The sequence below is a fragment of the Eumetopias jubatus genome, unplaced genomic scaffold, assembly GCF_037043125.1.
Source record: "Eumetopias jubatus isolate StellerSeaLion01/CBP00866 unplaced genomic scaffold, mEumJub1_p1.0 scaffold_2, whole genome shotgun sequence".
NCBI lineage: Eukaryota > Metazoa > Chordata > Mammalia > Carnivora > Otariidae > Eumetopias > Eumetopias jubatus.
In genome coordinates, this window is record NW_028274808.1 from 39,277,087 (window position 1) to 39,289,362 (window position 12,276).

General features: G+C 42.6%; 1 protein-coding gene across 3 annotated transcripts in view; it reads right to left on the reverse strand.

Moving 5' to 3' along the window:
• The window catches only part of SLC20A2 (solute carrier family 20 member 2), a 104,733-nt gene that overhangs the window by 37,866 nt on the left and 54,591 nt on the right, over window positions 1–12,276 (reverse strand). For all 3 annotated transcript variants that reach the window (XM_028124057.2, XM_028124058.2, XM_088020977.1), the window contains exons 2-5: window positions 9,845–10,397; window positions 4,813–4,953; window positions 3,411–3,496; window positions 13–109 (exon numbers count right to left, since the gene is read on the reverse strand). In XM_028124057.2, coding sequence (XP_027979858.1) covers window positions 13–109; window positions 3,411–3,496; window positions 4,813–4,953; window positions 9,845–10,133 — 613 coding nt within the window. In that variant the 5' untranslated portion in view covers window positions 10,134–10,397. The remainder of the gene's footprint in view (window positions 1–12; window positions 110–3,410; window positions 3,497–4,812; window positions 4,954–9,844; window positions 10,398–12,276) is intronic.

Consider the following 12,276-nt stretch of genomic DNA (forward strand, 5'->3'; position numbering starts at 1 on the left):
AGGAATTCTTACCTGGTGCTCCCGTGTACATGATGGAAAACACATTTATTGCTATTGTAGCAGCATAGAACACTGGGAGTGCCCGCAGGCCATTGGGAACAGGGTCCTCCTGTATGATAATGAGATAAAGCGGAAGGTCAGGATTCAGGAAGCCTCTGGAGCCAACACAGGCGAAATGACAGAAAACAGTTACGAGAAAGTCTTCCAAACAGTGGTGTGGCCAGAACAGCGGGCCGTGTCCCTGCCGTGTGATCTGCTGCACATCAGCTTGGGCCGTGTCTCCTACACAAATACTGTTTCAAGGAGCACTCCTGTGGCCAGCAGACACGCTGGACTCACATGAGCTGATGTCAGATTTAGAAACAGAGAAGAACTGAGAGGTCAGGCCAGTCTTTGAGGACTGAAACCCAGAGCTCAACATCTACTTCAAAAACCCGTGGTGCTCACTACTCCAGCTAAGTTCATGTTTGGCCCTGAAAATCCACTTGCAACCAATATTTTGAGACTTGGCCCTCAGAGGACGCTCCAAGAGAGCTAAGTGACTTAAACACCACTGCATGACTGTGAGATTTTACTTCACCCTATTACACAATACATTTTAGCTCTATTAAAATGTATAAAGCAAATATATTACCATGCGTTGTGATTTTTAAGATCTTTTCATAAAGTGTAGTATTTAACCTTCAGCTACTGAAAGTTAAAAAGAACTGTGGGTTCTTTGTCTAATAAAACATTTACCTGCAACTTTAGGCTTCTGGTACATTCCCTAAATCTAATAATTTAACAAGAGTGGTACTGCATATGTTTTACACTAAATAACGTCTGAGAGAATATCTGAAATGGAAGGGTTTTTTTTTTTATAAATTTGTTATTTTTATTTTATTTTATTAAGATTATTTATTTATTTATTTGACAGACACACAGCGGGAGAGGGAACACAAGCAGGGGGAGTGGGAGAGGGAGAAGCAGGCTTGCTGCTGAGCAGGGAGCCCAATGTGGGGCTCGATCCCAGGACCCTGGGATCTGACCTGAGCCGGCAGATGCTTAACGACTGAGCTACCCAGGCGCCCCTGAAATGGAAGGTTTTAAGCAGATCTACAGAAGATCTTGAAGCAAAAATATGGACTGGGAGAATGCCTGGGTGGCTCAGTGGGTTAAGTGTCTGCCGTCAGCTCAGGTCATGATCCCAGGGTCCTGGGATCGAGTCCTGCATCGGGCTCCGTGCTCATCTGGGAGTCTGCTTCTCCCTCTCTCTCTGCTCCACCTGCTTGTGCACTCTCTCTGACAAATAAATAAATAAAATCTTAAAAAAAACATGGACTGGGAACTCAATACAGCCCTGGCACATTAGATGTCACTTAAATAATTCAAGAAGGGACTAATTTCTAATTACCGTGTAAGACCCCGGTATTTATATGACTGCCACCCACCCGTGATAAAAGGAAAATGAGATCACAACTGCTGTGGGCTACGGGAGTAAGGAGAAATAGAGACTAAGATTCCTACTATCAAATGCAAACATGTATGGAAATCAAGTGTGTCTGCAGAACAGTACAACCCATTAAGAACCTATTCTGGAATGTCTCAAGTAGTCATCGGCACTTGTCAAGAGGCTTGAGTTGAATGGTAATGAGGCAGAAGGACCAGTAAGAGCAGGGGTCACACGGGATTCAACTGCATGAGACTCATAGCCAGACCAGTGAACAGGAAGCAGCCGGGAGCCAGGGCTGGAGCCAGGGATGCGGTACAGTACTCTTCTAATCTGCCATGTACCACGTGACAAGGACCCAGGCCCCATTACAAATGAAACGCTCGGGTGCTCAAATGCCTACTGCCCTGGTTTCCAAAATGTTTTCTCAGGACAAGAGTTGCTGAAGAAAGACTCCCACCGGAAACTTCTGAAGGTGTTGAATGCTGAGTTTATGGGTTTTTTAAATTGAATCACCTTATGTTTTCTCAAATAACTTATTCTTAAAACTCAAATGCCAATTGTCTCGAGACCTGTCTTCTCTCCTCCCTCCTGGCTCCCTCCCTCCCTTCTTCTTTCCCTCTCTCCTTTCTTTCCTTCCTTCCATCTGTCCATCCAACATCTACCACCTATCTAAGCATCCATCATTCCCTCTTAAATACCAGTGTCTTCCCAAGCACAGCGCTGGGCACTAGAATACCAAAGTAAGCAAGACAGTCATGGTTCTACTCTCACAGATCTTATAGTCGATGGCAACCAGGCCAGCACGCAAGACATACAACACCACACAGCACCACAGTGCAATGATAAGAAAGCATGGAACGTTGCAGAAGCATGAGAGAGAGGGAAGCAACCAGAACTGGGTGGGAGAAGAAAGGCTTCAAGGAAGTGGCATGTGATGACTGGGTAGCAGCAGGAGTCTGCCAGGTGAGGATGGGTTCCAGGCAGAGGAAGTCAGAAAAGTGAAGTCTAGCAGGCAAGAGAGGGTGGCACCTTCCAAGATGTAAATAAATATTAGTATGGAGAGAACCCAAGAGAAGGAATGTAGCTGTGTATGGATCCAAGAGAAGGAGCCCTCCAACAGACTGCTAGGCAGTGCCAAGGGGAAAGAGCGGCGTCTTCAAGTGAGGATCCACTTGAGGGAAGGCCTGTCCTGGATGTGCTCAGTGTGCGCTGTGACATAGGGACCCGGGGCCTGCTTTAGGGCGTATAAAATACTGCAACAACCCCTTGATGGTCAAAAAAATACAGTCGAGTTTTTTTCCTTAGAATAGGGATCTCAGTAAGTTCTAATTTCAATCTCCTTTCATTTTTTATAAAATCTACCCTCAATAGGTATATTTTCTTCTTTTTATCCTTTCCTCCGGGAGAGGAAAAAGTCAGTCTCTCAAGCTTGCTTTCTCCATTAAAATATAGAAAACACTTTATATTTGGGAAAAGAAATTTTCCAGCTGTGTTTAGTGATAGTCTACTTCAAAATCTTCACACTATCACACTCTGTTCTGCTTAACATTCAGGAAAGAATTACTTTTCCTTTTTTGAGGTCTGCGTGCAATGCCTGGGAGCACTGGCTCATGAACTAAATCACAGAGCACGGAACACTATTTATAATGCTGCTTTCTGGGGGAGCCCCTCCGTAGTCTACCTCGACTCATCCTGCCTACTTTATTTTTTTTAAAGATTTTATTTTTAAGTAATCTTTACACCCAATGCGGGGCTCGAACCCACAACCCTGAGATCAAGAGTGACATGCTCTACGGACTGAGCCAGCCAGACACCCCTTTTTGCCTACTTTAAGATAAAGTCTAATTCTAACTTGCAGGGTGATGTGCCTTAACATCGTAAAAATACAACCATTCCTCTGACTCCCTAACTATTAATTTCTATTGAATAGAACCAAATTAGTTCTAAAACTTAATAAAAACATAACAGCCTCACTTACCTTCTTTAGGATGAAAATTCTGATCAGTACGAACAGCACGCCAGACATGAAACCAGACAAGAGTGGAGATATAAACCAAGAAGCAACTGAATAATCAAAAAAAAAAAAATCTAATGAACGTTAAATTTCTACATAACTCGTCATATTTATACAATAGAATGATAACCAACACACAGTACATACATTAATAAATATTCCTGGAATTATTCACCTTGACGCAGGACCTAACCAGCTCCACTTCCCTGGCAGGGCTGACCACAGTCCCGAGTAAGTGAGTACACTCCCAGCACACAATCCGGTAAGGGATCCTGGAGCCTGGCCTCAGAAAAACAGTCTCCTTTGATTCCCACTGAGCTCCTTCTGTCTGTTCTTCTTACCCATCCACATATGGAGACCTGGTCCTTGCTCCAACAGTAAAGCTATTTAAAAGGTGAGCCATCTTCCATTTCATTTTCCTAGGTCAGCCTGGTACTGCCATCCTGACACTATGGCCCAGCAATTCTCATCTCTGGCTGCATACTGGAAACATCTGGGGAGTTTTCAAACACTAGTTATGTTCAGGTTCCACCCCGAGCATTTTGATTTAAAAGGTTTGGAATGGGGTTCTAGGCATTGGTATTTTTTAACTGCTTCTCCAGGTAATTCTCGAGTACAGCCAGAGTTGAGAGACATTGTTCTAGAAGCCTCCTGGGATCTAAGGTGATTTTCCTGGCCATCTATGTCCCTGGCTTGGTAGGTCAGGGATCTGTTTGACCTAGACCCCCAGAGGCCACTGTGATTCTTATATGGATGAGTAGCCCAGTGGATGGAGATGGGGCGAAAGAATGTTGTTCAGAATGGGTGGGTCTGTACTTATGGGGCTGAATGGATTTCCTCCCTCTTGCTAAAAGCCAGAGCCAGGAGGCAGACCATCAGACCTGTCAGACCCGTCCCTGCTGGGCAGCCTACAACCCAGAAGGAGCGCTAGATTGTCTCCTGTGTGGGGGCAGACTAGGAGACCTCTTGAATGCAGTGAAGTAAGTAAGCCTGGCCTCGCTCCCAGGCTTTGCCATGACTGCCTCCTGGACACGGAAGGTATTTTCTTTACCAGGGCCTAGTTTTTCTGACTACAGACTGATTTCAATCAGATAAATTTCTTTTCTGTCTGGGAACAACAGATAGATACTGATTTTCCAAGCCAGATGACATTTGAAAAGAGTAGCATTAAAAAACTATTTAACACATAAAAGTTCACAGTCTCCATTAGCAGCAATTGTAGGGGAAAATGTATTACCCACATAGGTCTTATTTTCTAAACCTTAACATTCGAAGGGAAAAATAGATTATAATGGTGACTTTTAATAAAACTTACTCTAGAGAATGTCAACTTTGCTTCTGACAGGTAAAAGAAAATGGCAATTACCAATCTTGACGAGCTCCATCCACTGCACACCTTGTGTACCAATTGCGACAAGTGAGAATCCTATAGTAGAACCAACAATGCAATGAGTTCCTGAGATGGGCAGTCTCAGGAAGGATGCAATCAACTGCCAAACCGCTGAACCTATCGGTTGAAAGATTTAAAAAAAAAAAAAAGTCAGATATAGAATACAGTATCTCAAACAGCCACAAAAGGAAGAAATCCAAATTATTGTTCTCCGAAACAGTATCTCCCTAGGGTTGTTTTCTTATGGACTGTTTCTTTACGGAGTGCTAAAGTCCTGACAAAAATCACTCACTTAACTCTAGTCAAGGGAACATTCGTCAACACTGAAGGGATAATGATGATTTATTGAAAATATTTAAAGGAAAGTCTCTTCATGCCAATTATTAACTGCCTCTGTCACATCTATGTACGGGTGCTGATGATGAACTTGTTTTGATGTGAAGTGTGGCCAAGACCAAGCAAGAGATTACAGATTCTAGTGAGCACAGCAAAGTAGGAAAGGCTGCACATTGGAAAAGATGTCACTGCAGTTAAGCCTATGGTCACGTAACGAGGAGGGCTGGACATTGGTGAACTCATATTAATTAGTCTGTAAGAGAGACTGTAATATGCAAACAGTGAATCATTACATCGTACCCCTGAAACTATTAATAGTGTTACATGTCAATGACACCTCAATAAAAAAAAGAGTGTGTAATTCCACATTGCTTTTTGTATTTGTGCCTCTCATATGAGAAGTCACTATGAAATTTAACCCACAGGTGGGCATCTGCTCTCGGCCCCTGCCCAGAATGCCAGCCATTTTCTTGGTATGCTTCCTCAAGTCTTCTAATTCTTACCAGTGAAGAGGATCCTTAGCTTTGGCTTTGTGTCCTTTTACCTCAATTTCACCTCCTTTTCCAGGCTTACTGTTTTTCTAGGCTACAGTTCACTCCAGATATTTTCATAAGCAGATCAAATTTTGCAGTGCGTATTAAAAGCATCAGCTGGGCGAGATCACTTTCAGAAACAGCTGCTGAAAAGCTCATACAGAACTGTAAGGGAACAAAGGGCTTGGCTGATAAGCAGGGCACGTTATTAATCCCAAATGTTAATTCTGGAAATCTGGTTGCTTGGCAGCAGCACTTCTAAGCAGATCCCTGGCATTTTCTTCAAAAATATCTGAGTTACAGAGGATCATTCCTGGCTGTACGGGCCCTAGTTTGGGCAGCAATGCTGACGACTGCTCGTGAGTGCTGGGCATGCCCACCTGTGAGCCAAACTGGGCTCTGACCCTGTCCGCGTCTACCCCTGAAGCATGTGTCGTGTGTCAGGAGGAGGAGTGGCCGGCCTCGTGCCGTTGAACTGGTGATAGGGTGCATGGCGGCTGCCAGGCCTCCCTGTGGACAATTCCTTAAGCCTTCACATTTAAGCCCTGAGCTCCCGAGTGACTGACTCGTTTGCGTTAAAAACAGAGCCAGAGTTGAGAGCATGTTACGTGGCACAAAACTATAACTTGAGAAAGAAACTCTATGATTTCTATTCTTACCAACTGAAAATAATCTAGTGATGTTCACAGAAGAGTATAAACTCACCCAGATGAATTCAGATCATGAGATTTTCTTTCCTGAAAGCTGCTCTCCCTTCTCTGGCTGACTTTATAACATAGGTCCTGGGGCAGCAGGGTTTGTAAGGAAAGGTCGGGAGGACAGGGCTGCCCGGCCAGGAACGGGGCCAGTGGGCAGAAGGGGAGGGGCAGCAGAAAGGAGGGGAAGGCAGAGGCAGGTATCTGCAGGGCGCCTGGCAAAGCGAGAGTGCAAGGCCTCCTAAGCCTTGGGAATTTCTGAAGGCCAATGGGATTACACTAGTATTAAGAAAAATAGTGGGGAAAAAAGTCAGAGATATTTTACCTTAAGATAATGATATCTTATAAAGAGGAAGGGATTAAGTACTGAATAAGGGTGTAAGACAAAACCTAGGTAAAGTCGGGGGAAGGTGGGCATCTCTGAGGCAACAATTCCTGGGAAGGTCGGGGGGTGGCCGTGCAAAGGTGCAGAGTTATGCTGGAAGCAGGCAGGCAGGGTGAGTGTGCTTGGTGCAGAGAAGGCTCAGCAGTTAGGGAGCTTTAAGGGGATGGGGCACTTCTTACTTTGGTTCAAGGAGACGGCTTGTTCATGCTATTGGGGGTATTTCCATGAGCAGATGGTGAGTTCTGAATTCTCGGTAGATTTTTGGAACCATTGGTGGTTTCATACTAAGTGGATTGACTATTGCTTTAGGGCTGAGCTTAATGTTCAAAAAGGGACCTTGTTCTGGAAGTTTAGCAGGCACAAATAATTTCTTCCACCCAACCAACCCAAAGCTACCACCACTCTGTCAGAAAGCACAGAGACTCAAGGGCTTGGGGAGACATTTCTAAAGGAAAAAAATAAAAAATAAAAGAACAGAATAGGACAGGGGGAGAAAAAGAGAAAAGAAATGGATACTGAATTTAAAAGAGGGAGAAGGGGAAAATTCAGGCATCGGAAAAGAATCAGCTTTGGTTTTGGCCAATAACAATTATACCACCACCTTAAATTAACAAAGCTCTCCTTTGCAAGGAACCCAATTCTAAAAATATAGGTAACTCACACAACTTCCCAACAAAATAGGCTTTGAGATTCATCTACCCATACACCAAGAGAAAAAAGAAAAAAAGAAAGACTAAAAGAAAGAAACCAAAGCGAACAAAATCAAGTTATTCAAGCAAAACCTCAAATTGCTTTGGTTAACCTAAATTCTAGTTGAGGTAAGTATTCTTCATTCTTTCAGTGAAGTTCTCCCTCCCAGGGGTGGGAGAACTGAAAAACTGGACAAGTCATACTGCCCACATGAAAAGTGAGCAGTGGGGGCGCCTGTGTGGGTCAGTCATTAAGTGTCTGCCTTCGGCTCAGGTCATGATCCCGGTGTCCTGGGATCAAGCCCCACATCGGGCTCCCTGCTCTGCGGGAAGCCTGCTTCTCCCTCTTTGACTCCCTCTGCTTGTGTTCCCTCTCTCGTTGTGTCTCTCTCTGTCAAATAAATAAATAAAATCTTAAAAAAAAAAAAGAAAGAAAGAAAGAAAAGTGAGCAATGACATGAAGCTCTTCACAAGGCTTTCAGTCTAAGCTGGGGCCTCCATGTGGCCTTGCTAACAAATCTCTTTAATAAACACAACCATTCCAGGGAGTCTGGGTGGTTCAGTCGGTTAAGCTGCTGCCTTTGGCTCAGGTCATGATCCCAGGGTCCTGGGATCGAGTCCGGCATCGGGCTCCCTGCTCAGGGGGAGTCTGCTTCTCCCTTTCCCTCTGCCTGCCACTCCCCCTGCTTGTGTTCTCTCTCACTCACTCTTTCAAATAAACAAATAAAATCTTTAAAAAAAAAACAACCATTCCTCAGAAGTTTTATCCAATGAAAGGAGAAGCTGCTGTTAAGATTTAATTTTATAAATGCTTTTCTTTATTTTGCCCCTACTTTCAACATTTCTTGCCCATATCATCCTCCTGGAGAAATCTTAATTTCAGCTCACTATGATTATGTCTTAGATAACTGTCATGATAACCAAGGGTGATCTTTACAAAGAACTGTCATTTTTCTAAGGCGAATTTCACTTTTATCTGAGTATGATGAGAAACAGATATCCAGTGAAGGTAAATAAGATTCAATCATTACAATGGCTGTTGGAATGAAAGCAGTCCTTACATCGTTAAAACACAAAATGTTGAGAAACAGAACTCCTTAGCATGTATTATCGGCGTCCTGTGCTTAGTAGTATTTAATACCTTAGTACATCGGTACTGGATATGGATCAAATGCCTCAACAACTTCTCAGACTAACTTGCTGTCGCAAAAAAGATGGTGGTCCACCTTTTTTGGGCAAATAACGTCCACATTCTGGGAGCTTTAGGGACACTAGTGACAGTAAAGAACTAGGGGCCTGTGGAATGTAGCTGTGTTCTTGGTATGCTAGCATCTTACCTCCTACTGCAGGACACTTCCTACAAAAGGATATGTCCTGTTGAAAGCAGAAGGTGGTAGGATTCCTCTCTAACCCTCTTCTCCCTTGCCAAATTACCCATATAGATCTGCTGTCTGCTGTGACATCATCTCTACCCAGAGGCAAAGAGAGCAAGAGTTCTGCCAGCTGCACTTAAGCATTCCTGCCTGCATCTTCTTTCTGGTGATAGCGACGGCAGGAAGGGCAGCGCCCCCATGGTGCTTCAAGCTGATGGTCAGCTTGGCCAATGGGGAAATCACACCGACTGGCTGGTCAGTCTGCTTGTTAACATGTTTCATTGCCCTCAACACTTCCCTCTCATCTAGACAACTCGAAACTACCAATATAAACAGGTGACACACAAATGGTCGTTTGGCCAGAAAACAAAACAAACATCATCCCAAATGGAGCTCTCAGATGTAGAATCAGAAAATCAAAACAAAAGCCAACAAAGGGATTATAAATAAGGTAGAAGACTAGAATTTCCTGAAACACGAGCACTTGAGATTGATTCGGTCAACTCAAAACCTTAAACTGAGAATACAAAACCTAATAAATGCTGGTTTTCGGCGTCCACGTTTTCAAAACATTGCATCCTAACTGATGAATAATCTATGGAAAAACAGACATCAACTGTCAAGGATATCTCACAAGTCAACCTCACAAACACATTCACTGAGACAGGTTATTTCTTTAAGAACTCTCAAACCACTTTAAAATGATAGCTAGTCTACAAACATCTTTGTCTGTACTTTATAAAAAGTACTTTTAGCCAAATCTATTTTAACAACCAAGTTTGCTAAAAAATTGAGAAATGTTTGCTTGATATTTGAACACTAAAAAAAACCCATCAAATTAAAATGCAGAAAGCAAAATAAGACGTAGTAAATATGGAACATCAAACCAGTTTTTGAAGTTAAAGGAAAAATTACACTTATGGACATGACAGAAACATTGTAGGGAAATAGGGCAGCGGACGCATTTCCCACTGATGTAAAGAATAAGGCTACTTACCAACCATTGCACTAACTTCCCCAGCCATTAGTGTTTCTACTGTCTCGTTGTATAGGTTCACATCAATGATACCTTTTCGAATGGTCTCTCCCACTTTGGCTCCCAGTAACACTGAGCCGGTTGTTTCAAATATTGAAGCCAAAATGCACGCCTGCCTCAAGGTCACCACGCCAGAGCCCACAGCAGTACCAAATGAATTGGCAACATCGTTTGCACCAACAGAAAACGCCAAGATAAAAGCTATGATAAAACCCAAAATGACCATCCACAAATACTCATCCATGGCCATTTTGGAAAGTGGGCTCCGGGTACTTTTCTTTTGCAGAAATATTTTAAATAAACAAAGCTTGAGGTTATAAACGTCGTAAGGCCGAGAGTTCTTGTAAACAGTGAGTTTGCTCTGGAAAGTGCTGGACAATGTTAGAGCCTGAACAAACTGCTAACTGCTGGTTTTCAAACTACTGTCAGTACAGTTCATTTGGTTGTGTTCAGTCAGCGGTAAAACACATTCCATATTTTTCCTCCCAATCTGGGAAAGCTGTGATGTCTCCTCCTGTAACAGAAAAGAAAACAAAAGAAATCAATTACCCTAAGCAACCTGTAACAATTTGTTCTTTCAGAAACAAGTGTTTTAAGCCTACTAATGGGATCTAACTTTGGCATGTGACAGATCTAACCATAAAGCAACTCAAGGAAGATTATAATTGGTTAATGGCCCCCCCATCCCCACCACCAAAAAAAGCTGGTCTCTAGAATGTCAGAGGTTGAAGTATGCTTTATAATTACAGTCTGACAATAAGCCTTAATAGGATATGACTTTTTGTCATCTGAAAAATACATTTGGTCATTATTTTCAGAGAGAAAAAATTGCTTTAAATGGGCAAAAGATAAAGAAATGAGAAATTCAGTTACAGAGTTTTTCAGATATGTGGAATGTGCCTAATTTCTTGGACCGATAACGAGCAAATATGATTCTGTGACACCACAGGGTGTGGCTAATGACCTGCCTGCACATTTACACACAAGGAATGAGCACTTTATGAGCATACCATGCAGGTGTCTGAAAGGAAGCTTACAGGTTCTAGTATAAAATGACTCCTCCAGAGGGTGACAAAGGTGGAAACTGAAGTCCTCAGGAGGAAGAGAGAAAGCTGCAGAATGAAACGATCCTACTGAAACACGATTCAGATCATGTCACTCTTCCATGCCTACCCATACCTCCCTCAGAGGAAAGGCCAGAGGCCTCACCATGGCTTGGAAGGCCCTCCAAGGTCTCCTGAGGGCCCCGCCCCAGCCCACTGTCCTCAGCTCCTATTGCCCCTTCCTTCACAGGCTCCTTCCTAGTCCTTGAAAACACCAAGCACTCTCACCTCTGGGCCTTTGCACCTGCTGATTCCTATGCCAGAAAAAATCTCCCTGACAGCTGTGTACCTACTCATGCTATTTAGGTCTCTGCTCAAATGTCACCATCAGAGAGGCCTTCCCTGACCTCCTGAAAGACCAGCTCCTCCCCCCATGCCATTATCCATCCCTCTCACCCTGCTTTTTGTCTGTTCTACTTATCACTGCATTCATTCATTCATTCATTCTTATCTGTCTCCTTTCAGGAGGGCGCAGGGACTTTATTGGATTCACTGCTGTATCTCCAGGACATAGAATAGTGCCTGGCATGTGGGAAGCCCTAATCAATTTGTTGAATACATGAAAAAAGAGGCTATTAAACATGGAGAAAAGTCTTCTAAGATAAAGAGGCGATGTCCACAAAATTAATATATCCATGAAGTAAAAATGTCACTAAAAGCTTTGGAACTTTGGTATTCTATTATTATATAGTCAAGGTACCAAATCTGTATTTTTTTTGAATGGTATTAGGTGTGCAGAATGGTACTTATTAGCACAGTGTGGTTCTTCATAGAAGCTTATTGACCTGAACTGGATAAATTAGGCTCATATGTCATGTCATAGACAGTATAATGATCAATTAACATTAAGATTACTTAGGGGGAAAAAACAGGACACTAAATTTTATGTATATTGTGATCATGGTGATGTTCGAATCCATATAAAAAGACAGGTAGGTAACATACTAAAACCAGAACAGTGGCTAAGTGTGAGTGATAGCGTAATAGATGATTTCTCCCTTCCACCCAAAACTGCAAACTGGATCACATGCTTTTCAAATTAAAATAGTATATAATAAATCATATTTGGTCATAGAGTCATCTATGTATGCAATGTTATAGGCATATAATGAAATAGAAAATATATACTGATAGAGTTTATTATTTGCTAAGATTTGAAACCTATGCAATTCTAGAAATTTAGATCCCATGTGAGACAAATGAAAAGACCATTTTAAAGGCAAAGGACAATATCCTACTAAGAGAGTATTTTATTAATATCATGGACACATTAAATCTAGATGTGAAAAT